This window comes from Myotis yumanensis, unplaced genomic scaffold (assembly GCF_028538775.1).
Source record: "Myotis yumanensis isolate MYYU_CA2020_CCGP unplaced genomic scaffold, mMyoYum1.0.hap1 SCAF_9, whole genome shotgun sequence".
NCBI classification, from domain to species: domain Eukaryota; kingdom Metazoa; phylum Chordata; class Mammalia; order Chiroptera; family Vespertilionidae; genus Myotis; species Myotis yumanensis.
Window position 1 is genome coordinate 77,939,721 of NW_027223760.1, and position 19,042 is coordinate 77,958,762.

At 45.7% G+C, this 19,042-nt stretch overlaps 1 protein-coding gene across 3 annotated transcripts in view; it reads left to right on the forward strand.

Moving 5' to 3' along the window:
* The window catches only part of BBS9 (Bardet-Biedl syndrome 9), a 332,853-nt gene that overhangs the window by 1,339 nt on the left and 312,472 nt on the right, over window positions 1-19,042 (forward strand). For 2 of the 3 annotated variants that reach the window (XM_070425210.1, XM_070425211.1), the window contains exons 2-3: window positions 5,533-5,655; window positions 12,415-12,565. In XM_070425210.1, the coding sequence (XP_070281311.1) occupies window positions 5,544-5,655; window positions 12,415-12,565 (263 nt within the window). In that variant the 5' untranslated portion in view covers window positions 5,533-5,543. The remainder of the gene's footprint in view (window positions 1-5,532; window positions 5,656-12,414; window positions 12,566-19,042) is intronic. The other variant, XM_070425212.1, reaches the window with a different exon arrangement.

A 19,042-nucleotide genomic window follows, 5' to 3' on the forward strand; every position in this document is an offset into this window, starting at 1 on the left:
CTTAAAAATTTGCAAATAATTTATAAGCTATTTATGAGAGTTTAAGGGATTTTTCATTTCCTGTAATTGTTGTCCTTAAATTACAACTACACTTATGTTGATGGTACAACTTATTGATAGAAACATTATCTGAAGGGGAAAAAAAGCCAATATCAATAGTACATTGTAATTTAAAAAATGTTACACCTTTTGATGTATGTAAGCAAGCCTTATTCTGTAGAATTAAGGCTTTCAAATGTTTCTCAAAAAGTATTGAAACAGCCCTGACTGGTTTGGCTCAGTGGATAGAGCATCGGTCTGCGGACTTAAGGGTCCCAGGTTCAATTCCAGTCAAGGGCATGTACCTTGGTTGCAGGCACATCCCCGGTAGCGGGTGTGCAGGAGGCAGCTGATCGATGCTTCTCTCTCATCGATGTTTCTAACTCTCTTTCCCTCTCCCTTCCTCTCTGTAAAAAATCAATAAAATATATATTTTTTAAAAAAGTATTGAAACATATGAAGTTATAAGACAACTCTGTGGATTAACAATATTTCTATAAATGATTACTGTTGGTCTTTTGAATGTCCCATTTAAACTTCAGTCCAGAGGGTCAGATTGGCATTTGTAATTTTGTCTTGCTCAGAAGACACTCCACCTCCACCACCACCATTACTTCTTCTAGGTAACTACTGACATTTATCTGACATTTATTGAGTGTGTCCTATGGATTGGGTATTGGGCTAAGCAGTTTCATGTGTTAAGCCATTTTATCCTCCCACCCGCTAGAACAGTTGGGAGACTGGAGGGCGAGGGACTTGTCTAAGGTCACATTGCTGGAGTGTGGGGTCAGAAAGGGAACCCAAGACTCCCTCTCCTGTGCTCTTTGCCTTGTGTGTCTTTTATTGAAAAAGCCCTTATCATATTATCTTTATTTTTATTTTTTATTTTTTTTTAAATCTTTATTGTTCAGATTATTACATTTGTTCCTCTTTTTTCCCCCCATAACTCCCCTCCTTCCAGCTCCCACCCCACCCTCCACCCTCACTCCCCACCCACTGAGTTCATACATAGGTGCATGATTTTTGTCCAGTCTCTTCCCGAATCTCCCATTCCCCTTTCCCCCCCAAGAATAGTCAGTCCATTCCCTTTCTATGTCCCTGATTCATTATAGTCACCAGTTCATTCTGTACATCAGGTTATTTATTCACTTGATTCTTAGATTCATTTGTTGATAGATGCATATTTGTTGTTCATAATTTGTATCTTTACCTTTTTCTTCTTCTTCCTCTTCTTAAAGGATACCTTTCAGCATTTCATATAATACTGGTTTGGCGGTGATGAACTCCTTTAGTTTTTCCTTATCTGTGAAGCTCTTTATCTGACCTTCAATTCTGAATGATAGCTTTGCTGGATAAAGTAATCTTGGTTGTAGGTTCTTGGTATTCAGCACTTTGAATATTTCTTGCCATTCCCTTCTGGCCTGCAAAGTTTCTGTTGAGAAATCAGCTGACAGTCGTATGGGTATTCCCTTGTAGGTAATTGAGTCTCTTTCTCTTGCTGCTTTTAAGATTCTCTCTTTGTCTTTTGCTCTTGGCATTTTAATGATGATGTGTCTTGGTGTGGTCCTCTTTGGATTCCTTTTGTTTGGGGTTCTCTGCGCTTCTTGGACCTGTAAGTCCATTTCTTTCTCCAGGTGGGGGAAGTTTTCTGCCATTATTTCTTGAAATAGGTTTTCAATATCTTGCTGTCTCTCATCTTCTGGGACTCCAATGACTCTGATATTAGTCCGCTTAAAGCTGTCCCAGAGGCTCCTTACACTATCTTCACACTTTCGGATTCTTTTTTCATTATGCTTTTCCAATTGGGTGTTTTTTGTCGAATCTTTGGTTTGATTCTTGTGCTCCTCTGGTCTGCTATTGGGTATAATATTCTTTATTTCAGTCCGTGTATGCTTACTTTCTAATTTCTTTATCGTAGCATCGAGGGTCTCATTAGTTTTCGTGAGGCTCTGCACAAATTTATGGCAAGCCCTCAAAATTGCGATTCTTAGCTCCATATTCTCCATTTCTGTCATGTTTTTTTGTCTCCGCATCTTTTATGCTTTCTTGGTGCACCCCCTTGTGGTCTCTGTGCGCAGTCTTGTTCTAGCCAAGCCTTAATTGTTGTAGTTAACACTAGAGGGATTTGACCACCAGGCCGACTGGCGGTGGAAATCAGCTGTGGGAAAACTTCAGTCCTCAGGGGAGGCGCTAATCCAGCCCTTGCCTGAGGCGATCGGCAAATGGCTCTGCGCAGGGTTTGGGCGGGGCGGGCTCAACAGGGCGGGGGGGGGGAGGGAGCAGCTATGGCCGCTCTCAGTCCGTCCCCAGGGGCTCTGCCTCTCTGTCCCAGCAACCGCTGCAAACCTCGGAGGGGCCGTAGCCAGACAGTCCCGCTTCTCCCGTTTGAGTCTGGGTCCCTAGAGACTCGCCCGGATCTGTAGCCCAGAGTCTGAGACTCGCTCCTGAGTGAAAACGACAATCGCGCCCTCAGCCGCCAGCCCGCTTTGCGCGCGCACCCTCACCACCGCACCGCCGTACCTTTAAATTTTCCACACTGCGCCTCCGCTGAGCGTCGGAATGCTGTTGTTTTTGCTTCTAGTTGAAGAGACTCTCCTCAGCCAGCCTTCCCGTGGTTCTGGTTGATGTCCGCTCTGACTTTTAGTTGTATTTTTGAAGTGGTTGTCCACGGCGGCAGTCTCCGGTATTTACCTATGCCGCCATCTTCGATTCCATTGCTATCATATTATCTTTAAAAGCAAAATTCTCCCTTCTACCTCTGTGTGCAGTAGTCATCTTTTTTGGACTGGAAGACCTGATTCCTATTTTGCAGAATTTAAGGGGCACTAGCATGGCCTGGAGAAAGCAAAGGTTCAAATATGAACAACAGTGTCAGGGTCTTAGCCTTGTAATTGCAGAATCTGCCTTCCTGACCACATGTGCCTTCCTGACCACATGTGCCTTCCATAGGATTCTTGGGGTTATCATCACCACAGCCATTTTTGTACCGACCCTTCCTTAGTGTAGGGGTAGGCCAATGAAGTGTTAAAACATACATATCTTAAATGACAGCACAAATTGAGTAAACTTGGTTTGGAAGATAATATATATTTAAGTAGGTATTAAAAACAAAAAAGTGTCAATGATAAGTATGGAAGAGAATTTCTAGAGCTTAAGTGATAAAGAGATTATCTTCTGTTTATTATTCGAATAAGGCATATGAAATCAATCTTTTGTGGCTATTTATAGTATGCATCTGTTAAAACCTTCAAATTATTGTTTTCTAATCATTCTTTAACAACTTAATGAAATGAATGAAATGCTTTCCTGTAGTTTGAACTTGCAGGAATTAGAATTACTATGAACAGAGGTACAGCTTTTTGGTCTTTATGGCATGGCTGCACAAGTTCAGATGATGACAGCCTGGTTTTAGGTGCTACTTCCACCACATACCATTGTGACCACTGGGGCAGGTTTCTTTTCTTTCTTTCTTTTTTTTTCCCAATAAAATTATTGATGGGAGAGAGAGGCAGGGAGAGAAAGATCAATTTATTGTTCCACTTATTTATGCATTCATGGTTGATTCTTGTATGTGCCCTGATGGGCCTTGATTTCTGCAATTAGCCTATATGGAAGGCCTACTTTAGAAAACAATTTTTATTTATTTATTTTTAGAGCAAGAGGAAGCAGTAGGGTAGAGGTGGGGGGGAAGGGGAGGAAGAGAGAGAGAGATGCATTTATTGGTTGATGCTTTTTTTTTTTTTTTTTTTAAAAAAAATATGTTTACTGATTTCAGAGAGGAAGGGAGAGGGAGAGAGAGATAGAAACATCAATGATGAGAATCATTGACCAGCTGCCTCCTGCATACCCCCTATTGGGGATCGAGCTCACAACCTGGGCATATGCTCTTGACCTGAATCAAACCGGGACCCTTCTGTCTGCAGGCTGAGGCTTTATCCACTGAGCCAAACCAGCTAGCGTGGTTGATTCTTGAATGTGCCCTGTCTGGGAATTGAACCCACAATCTTGGCGTATCTGGACGACACTCTTACCAATCTATTCGGCCAGGGCTGGAAATCCTACTTTAAGAGGCAGATTGATCTACATTTTTTAAAAGTACAGTTGATCCTCATTATTTGTGAGTTTGCCCACTTGTAATTCCAAAATCAGTGCTCATGGTGCTTTTAGGGTCATTCAGGGTCATGTGCAGAGTGGCAAACAATTTGGTCACTTGCTGCACACTTTCCCAGCTGATGTCAAACAGTGGCTCTGCCTTGTTTCAGCTCTCATGCTATAGGCAGATGGCCTTTCCCTGGCCTATTTAGTGCCATGTTTTTTTTTTTGTGATTTCGCTGTGCAAACCATATGTAATGTTGAAGTACTGTCTCATGTTCCTAACTGTAAGAAGGCTATGATGTACCTTATGGAGAAAATGCACATAAGCTTCATTCAAATGAGAGTCTTATTGTTGTTGGCCATTGAGTTCAATGTTGATGAATCAACAATAAATAAAGTATTTTAAAAAAACACACAAAAGTTATGTAGTGATTTGTTGATGAAAATGTGACTAGAGGCTTGTAGCAGTCCTTGTATTTTCCCTAGGACAGTGGTTCAGTATTTGCTAATTCAGTGCTTTGTGATGTTGGAACATAACTTTTTTGAATAAGGAGAATTGACTGCATTTCCTGTTATCTTTTAAATCCATCTAGCTTGCAGGAAAGCCTCACTTATGGTACATTTACTCTCCTGGCATCCCAGGGCATGTGATGTTTGTGCTGTAATTCAGAAGGTCCATTGGGCTTTCACAAGCACCATATCAATTGCTCAGTGGTAGGTATGGTTGGTATATCCGTACTCTAGCTGAGGAATCAAAGCATTAGAGAGCTTCTGTGGGTTGCCTGAGGACACACAGGTAGTGCTGTAAATGGACCTATAACCCAGTTTTCCTGCTTCTTTTTTGGTGTGAATTTCCCTTTTTCATTTTGCCTTTATATAGTTAGAATGGGAAAGGGAGTGAATGCTTTTTGAGGACCTGTCATGTACAAGTTCCAGTGTTAGTCATTTAATCTCATTTGTTCTTCTCAGCAACTCATTGTGGCTGGAGATGCTGCAGTCTTTAGTGATAAAAATGAAGGGAAATTCAATATTTTGCAAAGGAATTATGTGCAAACTAGTGATGGTAGAATTTTAACCTTGATCCTCCAAATAGTAGTTTTTGTTGGTACTTCATGCAGTTGTCTACAAAATCTCCCAGAAGAGAGAACTGGCCCAACATAAATGTATAATTTTTTATCCTGGCTTTTCAAAGGTCCTTGCAAAATATCTGATTAATGCTTCTGGCCGTTTAGATTTGTGGTTTCACATGTGCCCACAAAATACAAAAAAATCAAAGTTAATACAGGAATGTTTTTCTCAAAGTTTTCCAAGTTTAATTTGCTATGCCTTAAGAGGTAATTGATTCATAATTCATGGTATGAAGTGGATTTTTACTGTAAACACATGTTTTCTTTTTAGAGTGAACGAAAATGTCTTTATTTAAAGCCCGTGATTGGTGGTCTACTGTTCTGGGAGAAAAAGAAGAATTTGATCAAGGCTGTTTGTGTTTGGCTGATGTTGATAATAGTGGAAATGGACAAGGTAAGTAAATTATGACCCTGCATCTTAGAGCAAAGCGTTACAGAGATGAAATAAAAACAACTTTCTTTTAAAATATGTGCTTTATGGGACTTCCGTGAACTGTCATAATTATGCCCTAATTTTGAGGGTAGTTTTCCTTATTAGTGATATTTAGGTAGCAGGATGATAAATGTAATTCTTATTTCTGTCCAGTTGTTTGTGTTTTCTTGGTTGTGTTGATTCTGTCCTATTATTTTTTTAAAATATATTTTATTGAATTTTTACAGAGAAGAAGGGAGAGGGATAGAGAGTTAGAAACATCGATGAGAGAGATCGATCAGCTGCCTCCTGCACAGCCCCCAGTAGGGATGTGCCCGCAACCAAGGTATATGCCCTTGACCGGAATCGAACCTGGGACCCTTGAGTCCGCAGGCCGATGCTCTATCCACTGAGCCAAACTGGTTCGGCATTCTGTCCTATTATTTGCTAGAACTCAGAAAAATACTATAAGACATCATTTAAATTGTTTCCTGTGAGGCCATAGCCCGCGTGGCCTGGGTTCAAAGGCCTGGAGAAAGGGCTGGTGTGCAAATTAATACACAAAACAAGAAATATAAATTTGGAAATTATGGGGGAAGCCAGCTGTGAACTTAGTTCAAGGGACTAAGCCCCATTGAATCTCCTCACCCATCTTCTTTTTATTTACTAGAATGCACAATTGCCTTTCAGGAATGCAAACAGGCATATCAAAGGTAATGTTTAGTAAACAGTAAAAGGATTATCAGGTTACTGGTGGGTTGCCTTTGGCCATTGAGTCAGCAGCAGGTAATAACAATGCAGACATTCAGCCTTCTGAATATCAAAGCCCTATTCAGCCTTCTGATGGGACTTCTCCCATTTGTATTAATTACTGTTGTTCTTGGCTTCCAGCAGTTTCCATTTGTTGTAAGATTAGTGGAACTGGAAAAATATTTAGAATTTTGAAAAAGCTTTTTAAAGAAATTATTTGAAAGAAAATAAAATAAAAATTGTTATTTTTATTACTTATTTATTTTTTTATCCTCAAGTATTGGTTGTCACATAATAAAACAAAATATGAAACTTAGAACTGGATCACTTGGCCCTTTCTCTTCTTTTTAATTATTTTATTTTTTATTGATGAGAGAGAGAGAGAGAGAAAGAAAGAGAGAGAGAGAGAGAGAAGCATTGATTTGTTGTTCCATTTATTCATGCATTCATTGGTTGCTCCTTGTGTGTGCCCTGACTAGTGATTGAACCATAACCTTGGCATATCAGGATGATGCTTTAACCAACTGACCTACCAGGTGGCCAGGGCCCTTTCTCTTATCTCCTCCCAGTTCGAAATGCTTGCATCTCTTAATAGCCAGCATTCTCTTAGATCTGTAGTTGGGCTCAACACATTCAAGCCTCAGCACAATCTTCTTTGTAGTTTTATTTATTTATTTTTTAAAATATATTTTATTGATTTTTTACAGAGAGGAAGGGAGAGGGATAGAGAGCTAGAAACATCGATGAGAGAGAAACATCGATCAGCTGCCTCCTGCACACTCCCCACTGGGTATGTGCCCGCAACCAAGGTACATGCCCTTGACCAGAATCGAACCCGGGACCCTTGAGTCTGCAGGCCGACACTCTATCCACTGAGCCAAACTGGTCAGGGCTCTTCTTTGTAGTTTTAGCCTTTTTGCAGAAAATCCACCTAGTCTGCCCCCCACAACCAGTCTGCTTCCTGTCACAACGCCACTGTCCCAGCCCATACAGAGGATCCTTGCCTTTCTTGTACTGTGTTACTTTGTGGGGTTGATACTTGCCACATTCTTATAGAAAGTCCAGTGAGTTTGCCCTGGCCAGTGTGGCTCAGTTAGTACAGTGTCATCCAACAAACTGAAAGGTTGCTGGTTGATTGCGGTCAGGGCACATGACCCGGTTGCAGGCTCCATCCTCGGTCAGGGGCATGCAGGAGACAGCCGATTGATTGATTGATTGAAGTTTTTCTCTCTTCCTCTCCCTTACTCTCTCTAAAAATCAATGAAATATCTTTAAAAAAAAAGGAAAGTCCAGCAGGTTTAAGGAAGATTTATCATGTTTGCTAGAGCACTGTTGGCATGGAAAGCAAATTATATTCTTTTTAAATTGAATATGAAAACCAATCATACAAGAATGGAGAAATTATGCAAGGTCTATGTGTTGGTAGAAAATAATTGTTAAATCATTGCTTTCATTTTCATAATACTAGAAAAACACTCTATTTTATTCTTATACTAGAGGCCCATTGCAGAAGATTCCTGCAAGAATAGGGCTTCCTGCGGCCGGAATGAGGCAGAGAAGGGCTCCCTTTTCCACTGCCTTGCTCCCTCCCGTGTCTGCTGCCTCGGCTCTGCTCCCATCTCTGCTGCCTCAGCTCCCTCCCTTCTCTGCTGCTTTGCTCCCTTCTGCAGTGCTTGGCTTCCTTCTATGCTGTCTTCAGTCTTCACTCCTGCCTGCGTATGCAAATTAACCATCATCTTTTTTTTTGGGTTAATTTGCATACTTGCTCTGATTGGCTGGTGGGCGTAGCGGAGTAACACCAATTTACATGTTTCTCTTTTATTAGTGTAGATTAGTTGCTCCTCTTTGCATCTTCATATTTTTTTTTAATTAAATCTTTATTGTTCAGATGATTACATTTGTTCCTCTTTTTCCCCCCCATAACTCCCCTCCTTCCAGCTCCCACCCCACCCTCCGCCCTCACTCCCCACCCACTGTCCTCATCCATAGGTGCACGATTTTTGTCCAGTCTCTTCCCGCATCTCCCACACCCCTTTTCCCCCCAAGAATAGTCAGTCCATTCCCTTTCTATGTCCCTGATTCTATTATAATCACCAGTTCATTCTGTACATCAGGTTATTTATTCACTTGATTCTTAGATTCATTTGTTGATAGATGCATATTTGTTGTTCATAATTTGTTTTTTGTTTTTTTAAATCTTTATTGTTCAGATTATTACATTTGTTCCTCTTTTTTCCCCCCATAACTCCCCTCTTTCCAGCTCCCACCCCACCCTCCACCCTCACTCCCCACCCACTGTGTTCATCCATAGGTGCACGATTTTTGTCCAGTCACTTCCCGCATCTCCCACACCCCTTTTCCCCCCAAGAATAGTTAGTCCATTCCCTTTCTATGACCCTGATTCTATTATAATCACCAGTTCATTCTGTACTTCAGGTTATTTATTCACTTGATTCTTAGATTCATTTGTTGATAGATGCATATTTGTTGTTCATAATTTGTATCTTTACCTTTTTCTTCTTCTTCCTCTTCTTAAAGGATACCTTTCAGCATTTCATATAATACTGGTTTGGCGGTGATGAACTCCTTTAGCTTTTCCTTATCTGTGAAGCTCTTTATCTGACCTTCAATTCTGAATGATAGCTTTGCTGGATAAAGTAATCTTGGTTGTAGGTTCTTGGTATTCAGCACTTTGAATATTTCTTGCCATTCCCTTCTGGCCTGCAAAGTTTCTGTTGAGAAATCAGCTGACAGTCATATGGGTATTCCCTTGTAGGTAATTGAGTCTCTTTCTCTTGCTGCTTTTAAGATTCTCTCTTTGTCACCCTATTGTTTATGTTCATAGGTAATGCATATATGCATATAAGATCTTTGTTTAATCTCTTCCTGCCTCCCCAACCCTCTTCACTCTGAGAATCGTCAGTCTGTTCCATTTCTGTGCCTCTGATTCTATTTTATTCACCAGTTTATTATGTTCATTAGATTTCTTATTTGTTTATTTTAATTTTTAGATTCAGTTGTTGATAGGTGTGTATTTGTTGCCATTTTGTTGTTAATGTTTTTGATATTTTTCTTCTTCTTAAAGAATACAAATACTCTTCAACATTTCATATAATACTGGTTTGGTGGTGATGAACTCCTTTAGCTTTTTCTTGTCTGGGAATCTGTTTATCTGACCTTCAATTTTAAATGATAGCTTTGCTGGGTAGAGTAATCTTGGTTGTAGGTTCTTGCTATTCATCACTTTGAATATTTCTTGCCACTCCCTTCTGGCCTGCATAGTTTCCGTTGAGAAATCATCTGACAGTCGTATGGGCATTCTTTTGTAGGTAACTAACTGCTTTTCTCTTGCTGCTTTTAAGATTCCCTCTTTGTCTTTAGCCCTTGACATTTTAATTATGATGTGTCTTGGTGTGGTCCTCTTTGAGTTCCTCTTGTTTGGGACTCTATGTGCTTCCTGGACTTGTAAGTCTATTTCTTTCACCAGGTAGGGAAAGTTTTTTGTCATTATTTCTTCAAATAGGTTTCTAATATCTCACTCTCTCTTTTCTTCTGGCCCCCCCCGTAATGTGATTGTTGGTATGCTTGAAGTTGTTCCAGAGGCTCCTTACACTGTCTTCATATTTTTGGATTCTTTTTTCTTTTTGCTCTTCTGGTTGGGTGTGTTTTGCTTCCTCATATTTCAAATCATTGATTTGATTCTCAGAAACCTCTACTGTACTGTTAAGTCCCTGTATATTATTCTTTATTTCAGTCATTGTATACTTAATTTCTGACTGGTCCTTTTCCATTTTTTTGGAGGTTTCTAGAAGATTCTTGAGTAACCTTATAACTGTGATTTTGAACTCTATATCCACTAATTTACTTTCTTCCATTTATTTCATTTGTAACATGTTTCTTTGTCTCTGCATTTTGGCTGCTTCCCTGTATTTGTTTCTATGTACTAGTATTGGGTAGGACTGCTATGTTTCCTTGAGTTGGTAGAGTGGCCTTGTGTAGCAGATGTCATATAGAGCCCAGTGGCTCAGCCTCCCCAGTCACCTGAGCTGGGAGCTCTAGGTTCACATCTTTGTGGGCTGTGAGCACAGTCTTGTTGTAGATGAGATTTGGAAGGCAGCTATGCTAACCACTATACCACCAACGCCCCTATAGATGAGATTTGATTGCTGTTGGTGTCACTGGGAGGAATTGACCTCCAGGCCAATTGGCTGTGAGGACCAGCTGCAACTACAGTAGGAGAGTTGCTATGCAGGAGACACCACTATGGAGCAGGACTTGCTTCAGTGGGGCTTTGGTGCTCACTGAGTCTGCCCCTTGAGTGTGTTGCTTATGGATGTATAGAATTGTAATCTGGTATTGTCTGACACTGTACACTGGCTCTTGGGTCTTCAGGGGGTGCAAAGTCAGCCACTGCCTGGGGCCACCCAGTAGGAGCTACAGAGAGATATGCAGATTGCTCCTCTTTGTATTGGGTTTGGAAGTGCCCAGATGAGGCCCAGCTATGAAGCAAGGCAGGCTGGTGCTGGTGCCAGGTCTTGGGCCTTTTATTGATAGGTTTGGGCTCCCTGACCCAGCTTCAGCTTGTTTGAGAGATTTTAGCCTGAGCAAGGACAGGCTATTCATGCACAAAAGCTGCTGCACACAGGTTGGGTAGGGTTGTAAATTGGATGAGGCAGGGTCTTAGGGAATCACCAGGGTGAAGCAAGCCGAAATGGCTGCCAGTCAGCCCCGCCACCTGATGGAGGAAGTCCCAGCATAGGAACAATGATCCCTGTGAGCACCTCTTTCTGAGAGAAAGCCACCCTGGAGTTCCAGCCCTGATGCCAGACAATCCAGTTTCTCCTTGTATGTGTCTGTGTCCCCCAGAGCCTTGTCCTGGTGCTGGAGCTCAGATGAAACGGGACTTTGTAAGTTCAGTTCGTGGTACCTCCTTTTTAAGAAGAACAGGTGGGTCTCCAGTAGCCTCTGTGTCACTAAGCCCCAATCCCCACTGGTTTTTATAGCCCATAGTTCTTCCTGCCTATAGGGACTTCTCTTCCAAGCTCTGGGACCCTGGGCTGGGGGTCTGGTGTGAGGCTGGGACCCCTTTCTCCCCCAGGTGGCCTCCACAGAGACGATCTCCCTCTTGATTAAAAAAGTGGCACAGGTGGGTGCCAGACCAGCCCGTTCCATGCCTCCTCACCTCCTACCAGTCTCATTGTGCTTTCTTCTTTACTTCTCTAGTTGTAGGACTTCCATTCAGCCAGCTTTCCAGTGGTTCTGGATGATGGTTGTTCTGTATTTTAGTTGTAATGTTGATGTGGTTGTGGGAGGCGGTGAGTACAGACGTTTACCTATGCTGCCATCTTCAAATCTCTCAGTCATTGACCTCTTAAAAAGAATGATTTTTTCATTCGGTGTATGTAAGTATTGTCCCCTTACATTTTCCTTCATTTTATTTTTCTTGCCTATAATGAAAAGAGTAGAATCTGGGGGACAAGGTGAAAGAGAAAATGACATTACTCAGGAAGAGTGTGAGGCACTGAAGTGTAGTGAACGCCTACTAAATTGTTTCTAAAGAAAACCTGGGCCCTGCCCTCTCAGTGATAGGATGAGGAAAGGCCTGTTCCTCAAAGATGATCAACCCTGTCCGGCCAGTATGGCTCCGTGGTTGAGCATCGACCTATGAGCGAGGAGGTCATGGTTTGATTCCCAGTCAGGGCACATGCCTGGGTTGTGGGCTTAATCCCCAGTGTGCGGCGTGCAGGAGGCAGTTGATGAATGATCCTCTCTCATCATTGATGTTTCTATCTCTTTCTCTCCCTCTCCCTTCCTCTCTGAAATCAATAAAAAAAGAAAAAAGATCAGTCCTGTCTCCTGCTCAGCTCTTTGTTAAAGCTATTCTTCCTCTATTATTTGACAACATAAAAGAGTCATACCATTAGAAAGTTTATTTCCAAATTTTGTCACTGTTTGTTTCTTCCTAATTCTTTTTTTCAAATTTCTCTACAGATAAAATAATTGTGGGTAGCTTTATGGGATACCTACGAATCTTTAACCCCCATCCTGTAAAAACAGGAGATGGGGCTCAAGCTGAAGATTTGCTTCTAGAAGTTCAGCTACGAGATCCTATACTACAAGTGGAAGTAGGAAAGTTTGTTTCGTAAGTACGGCCTACAAATTCTGGGATTTTATTTGACGTGGAGTGTACCCATCCCTCACTGTGTCACATTTGTGAATTCTTCAAAGAAAAAAAGACTATTCATGAATTGAATATGTTTTCTGAATATTGTCACCTAGGTGCTCCTCATGTACTGAACACTTTTTAACATGGAAGCCTGTACATTTAAGATCAAATCATTTAGGACTTTTTCTTTATTTTTTTTTATAGTAACAGACCTAAGATGCCTGATGTAGCAGAAACTTAAGGGAAAAGAGTTAAGCTCTTGAAAATAACCAAATAAAGGAATAGAACGTATTCACTTACTTAAAACACTCAATGTCCAGGTTATATAAATGTCTCTTTAAATAATTAGACAAAGTAGCAGGTATGCTACTTGGCATATAACTTTGAAGCTTTAAAATGAATTATTTGTTTGGGGTAGAGAGGTTGGTCCTTAGTTTCTTTTTTTTAAAAAATTAAATAAATGTATTTTTATTGATTTCAGAGAGGAAGGGAGAGGGAGAGAGAGATAGAAACATTAATGATGAGAATCATTAATCGGCTGCCTCCTGCACGCCCCCGACTGGGGATCGAGCCTGCAACCCGGGCATGTGCCCTTGACTGAAATTGAATCCAGGACCCTTCAGTCCACTGGCTGACGCTCTATCCACTGAGCCAAACCAGCCAGGGCAGTCCTTAGTTTCTTAAAAGAAGCCACATTAACCCATAAAGTTAAGTCTCCCCTTACAAGAGCGTTGTTTCAAAGTACTTTATGCTTTTAAACCTAATTTATTTTAGAAAACTGTTTATTAGTTTGCACTTTGTTTAATATGTCTGCTTTTTACTTAATGATGATATTGCGGATTTTGTCTTATTGTCATACATGAATTTTCTTGAAATAAGCCTGTATTTCTTTTTTTTTTTTTTTTTTTATAATTTTTATTTCTTAAGTATTACAAAGAGTATTACATATGTCTCCTTTTTTCCCCCCCTTGACATTCCCCTGGCCCCTACCCCCCCGCCCCCCCCCCGCCCCGTGTCTTGTGTCCATTGGTTAATCTTATATGCATGCATATAAGTCCTTCAGTTGGTCTCTTAATCCCCCCCACAACCCTCCCCAGGCTTCCCACTGTAGTTTAACATTCTGTTCAATGTTGCTCTGCTTCTGTATCTACCCCTGTACATCAGTCCATACTGGTCCCCTTTATTTGTCCCAACCTCACTGGAGTAGTCTCAACCTCACCAGGGCCGTCTGAGCCTCATCAGGGCCGTTTAAACCTCACCGGGGCCGTCCCTACCTCACGGGGGCCGTTTCAACCTCACCGGGGTCGTCCCTACCTCACGGGGGCCGTTTCAACCTCACCGGGGTTGTCCCTACCTCACGGGGGCCGTTTCAACCTCACCGGGGTTGTCCCTACCACACCGGGGCCGTTACAACCTGATCGGGGTTGTCCCTAGCACACCGGGGCCGTTTCGACCTGACCGGGGTTGTCCCTACCAGACCGGGGTCGTCCCTACCTCACGGGGGCTGTTTCAACCTCACCGGGGTCGTTCCTACCTCACAGGGGTCGTTTCAACCTCACCGGGGCCGTCCCGACTTCACCAGGGCCGACTCAACCTCACTGGGGTTGTCCCTACCACACTGGGGCTGTTTCAACCTGACCGGGGTTGTCCCTACCTCACGGGGGCCGTTTCGACCTGACTGGGGTCGTCCCTACCTCACGGGGTCCGTTTCAACCTCACCGGGGTCGTCCCTACCTTATGGGGGCCGTTTCAACCTCACTGGGGTTGTCCCTACCACACCGGGGCTGTTTCAACCTGACCAGGGTTGTCCCTACCACACCGGGGCCGTTTCGACCTGACCAGGGTCATCCCTACCTCACGGGGGCCGTTTCAACCTCACCGGGGTCGTCCCTACCACACCGGGGCCGTTTCGACCTGACTGGGGTCGTTCCTACCTCACAGGGGCTGTTTCAACCTCACCGGGGTCGTCCCTACCACACCGGGGCCATTTCGACCTGACCGGGGTCGTCCCTACCACACCGGGGCCGTTTCGACCTGACCAGGGTCATCCCTACCTCACGGGGGCCGTTTCAACCTCACCGGGGTTGTCCCTACCACACCGGGGCTGTTTCAACCTGACCGGGGTTGTCCCTACCACACCGGGGCCGTTTCGACCTGACTGGGGTCGTCCCTACCTCACAGGGGCCGTTTCAACCTCACCAGGGTCGTCCCTACCACACCGGGGCCGTTTCGACCTGACCAGGGTCATCCCTACCTCACGGGGGCCGTTTCAACCTCACCGGGGTCGTCCCTACCACACCGGGGCCGTTTCGACCTGACTGGGGTCGTTCCTACCTCACAGGAGCTGTTTCAACCTCACCGGGGTCGTCCCTACCACACCGGGGCCATTTCGACCTGACCGGGGTCGTCCCTACCACACCGGGGCCGTTTCGACCTGACCAGGGTCATCCCTACCTCACGGGGGCCGTTTCAACCTCACCGGGGTTGTCCCTACCACACCGGGGCTGTTTCAACCTGACCGGGGTTGTCCCTACCACACCGGGGCCGTTTCGACCTGACTGGGGTCGTCCATACCTCACAGGGGCCGTTTCAACCTCACCAGGGTCGTCCCTACCACACCGGGGCCGTTTCGACCTGACCAGGGTCATCCCTACCTCACAGGGGGGCGTTTCAACCTCACCGGGGTCGTCCCTACCACACCGGGGCCGTTTCGACCTGACTGGGGTCGTCCCTACCTCACGGGGGCTGTTTCAACCTCACCGGGGTCGTCCCTACCACACCGGGGCCATTACGACCTGACCGGGGTCGTCCCTACCACACCGGGGCCGTTTCGACCTGACCGGGGTCGTCCCTACCTCACGGGGGCCGTTTCAACCTCACTGGGGTCGTCCCTACCTCACGGGGGCCGTTTCAACCTGACAGGGGTTGTCCCTACCACACCGGGGCCGTTTCGACCTGACCAGGGTCGTCCCGTCCCTACCTCACGGGGGCCGTTTCAACCTCACCGGGGTTGTCCCTACCACACCGGGGCCGTTTCGACCTGACTGGGGTCGTCCCTACCTCACGGGGGCTGTTTCAACCTCACCGGGGTCGTCCCTACCACACCGGGGCCATTTCGACCTGACCGGGGTCCTCCCTACCTCACGGGGGCCGTTTCAACCTCACCGGGGTCGTCCCTACCTCACAGGGGCCGTTCCAACCTCACTGGAGTTGTCCCTACCACACCGGGGCCGATTCAACCTGACCGGGGTTGTCCCTACCACACCGGGGCCGTTTCGACCTGACCGGGGTCGTCCCTACCACACCGGGACCGTTTCAACCTCACCGGGGCCATCCCGACCTCACCGGGGCCATCCCAGCCTTACCAGGGAAACAGGAAGTTTGGCCCTCTGTCCCCTGCCGGCGGCTCCCCACCAGACAAAATCTCCAGGCGTTCCTGGTGGTTGAACATCCAGCACTCCTGCCCTCCACCAAGTGCACAGACTGCCTGTCTGCTGTCCCCCAGCGCCCCACAAGAGACTGGGACCAGTGGGCATGTTTGTGCGCTTGCTGGTACAGCAGTTCCACAGTGCCGGCCGAGTCAGGCCCAGCCCTGGCCGGCCCCGGACCCGACTCTGCCCCCCGATTGCGTCCCTCCCAGATGCAAGGAGCTGAAATCTGCAGCCTCTGCACATCCTACTCAGTCTCAATGCGCTTCTTTCTATGCGAGGAGTTGAAATCTGCAGTTTGTTGGGTTGGGCTCTGTACTTGGTGTCACATCCTACTCAGTCTCAATGTTCTTTCTCTCCTTCCAGTTGTAGAGCTTCCACTGGGCCAACTTTCCCATGGTTCTGTATGATAGGTGTTTGTCTGATATTTGGTAGTTTCGATGTTGTTGTGTGAGGTAGCACGCACAGGTCTCTTCCTTATGCCGCCATCCTGGTTCTCCTGGGTCTGCTTCTTGAGTGTGTCTCCCATGGCTGCGCGCAGTTGAAGTCTGCAATTTGTTGGGATAGGCTGCAAAAGCGCAGGTGGGTCTTTTTGTGCACCTGGCACAGCTTGGATGGGGATGTAAATTGATTAGGGCTGAGACTCAGGGAGTCGCCATGGCGGAGCAAATTGCACTGGCTGAGTCTCCGCCGCCCCTTGAATCTCTGCCAGGGCTTTGTGTCCCCCAGTGCCGGCGAGCAGCTGTGCAACAGAGTCTCCCTCGCTTTCTGATGGCTGCAAGGCCGTGCTGCCTCTCCCCGTAGGGTCTGGTGCCTCATGATCCCGCCTGAACCAGCTCAGTGGATTTGAAAGTTTGCAGAAGAAAAGGCGTTTCTACTTGTGAGTCTGGCACAGCCCAGATGGGAATGTAAATTCCGTAGGGCGGGGTCACAGGGAGTCCCGGGGCGGAGACTCAGCGGCCCCTTGCCTATCCAGGACTCCAGGACTTTGCGTCCCCCAGTGCCGGCGAGTAGCCGAGCGCCAGAGCCTCCCTCGCTTTCTGACCGCTGGAAGGCCGTGCCGTCTCTCGCCTTGGGGCCTGGGGCCTCAGAGACCCGCCCGAACCAGCTCAGTGGATTTGAGAGTTTGTAAAAGCACAGTCATTCCCTCTTGTGCCTCTGGCACAGCCCTGAGGGTAGGGCGGGGTCACAGGGAGTCGCCAGCGTGGAGGAAATAGCGATGGCGGCGTCTCCGCGCCCCTCGCCTCCCTGGGACACCAGGACTTCTTGTCCCTCAGTGCCGGCGAGCAGCCGCGTGTCAGAGCTTCCCTCGCTCTCCGACCACTGCAAGGCCGTGGCCGCCTCTCCCTGTGGGATCTGGGGCCTCAGAGACCCGCCCCGAGCAAGCCCAGAGGATTCGAGGGTTCGTAAAAAACCGAGAATCCATTTGCAGCCCGCGTGGCGTGTGACTGCGTACCTCTGGTTTTGGTGCCTCCGTAGCTCCCACTCAGTCTCACTGCGCTTCTTTCTTTTCCTCCAGTTGTAGATCTCCCACTGGGCCAACTTCCCCATGGTTCTGAGTGGCGGTTGTTTACTTCATAGTTGATAGTTTCAATGATGCTGTGAGAGAGCAGCACACACAGGTCCGCTACCTACGCCGCCATCTTGGTTCTCCTGTATTTCTTTTTAAAAAATTAAATTTATTGGATGACATTGGTTAATAATTATAGGTTTCAAGTGTATAGTTCTATGATATATCATTTGTATATTGCATTGTGTGCCCACCACCCAAAGTCTAGTCTCCCTCTGTCACCATATATTTGACTCCCTTTACTCTCTTCATTCTCCACACCCCCCCTTTTCTTTCTGTTTTGTTCATTTGCTGCTTTCTGTTTTGTATCCCACACATGACTGAAATCAGCAGGTTCTTGTCCTTTTCCATCTGACTTATCTTGCTTAGTTGGTGCTCTCCAGATCCACCCATGTTGTCGCAAACGGCAGTTTTTCTTCCTTAAGCCCTTGCTTCTTAATCATTCATGGAAGTATCCATTGTGAGGAGTTCTGAAGGCAGAGGTGGTCTTGTTTCCCCTGCCTCTTCTTTTTGGCCCTCCCCCCACCCCTTGCCTTCTTGATCCGGAGTGCCCTGAGCTCTGAGTTTTGGCTGCCTCCATCTGCTCATCATAGTTTATGGGCCCCAGCTTCCATTTATTCAGGGCCCTTAGTCCCGCTGAGAAACCTCCCCAGCTGCTTTTGACCGTTGCCCCTCTCCTCCTGCTGTGCTTCATTCTGACGGGCAGCTGCTTCATGGGTGCCATAGGCCGGGGCTCTGTGCACCGTGACGGGTGGCTCTGGGAGCTCTGTGACTGACCTGGCTGGGACAGATCTACTCCATCTACAAGCTCACGGTGATTGGGTGCCCACTGTGTACTGGCACATATACACGATGGGTTTATAGAGTAAGGAGCTAAAAGCACGTTTTCCTTTTTGTTTTTTTAGAAAGTGAAATGCTGTGACAGTCATGCTGTCCAGCAGTCCTCAGTGTGGCCTTCATCTGTGTGATCACTAGCATTAGTGAGTGGATACTGTGCTAATAAGCATTTTCCCCTCGATCATTTATTTTATTTTTTATTTTTATTTTTTAAATATATTTTATTGATTTTTTACAGAGAGGAAGGGAGAGAGACAGAGAGTCAGAAACATCGATGAGAGAGAAACATCGATCAGCTGCCTCCTGCACAACCCCCACTGGGGATGTGCCCGCAACTCAGGTACATGCCCTTGACCGGAATCGAACCCGGGACCCTTCCGTCCGCAGGCCGACGCTCTATCCACTGAGCCAAACCGGTTTTGGCCTCGATCATTTATTGTTTCAGATGCATGGGCTGTTACATTTCCTAGGTCGGCTATTTCCATGGGTGTTTCCATTTCCAGTGGAGGTTCCGTGTAACCTCCTTCTACTTAGGAATAGTGTGCAGGATTGCCTATGACTAATACAGGCCAATTCTGGGTACTTAGAACACTTGAGTTTTAAGAAATATTCAATAGC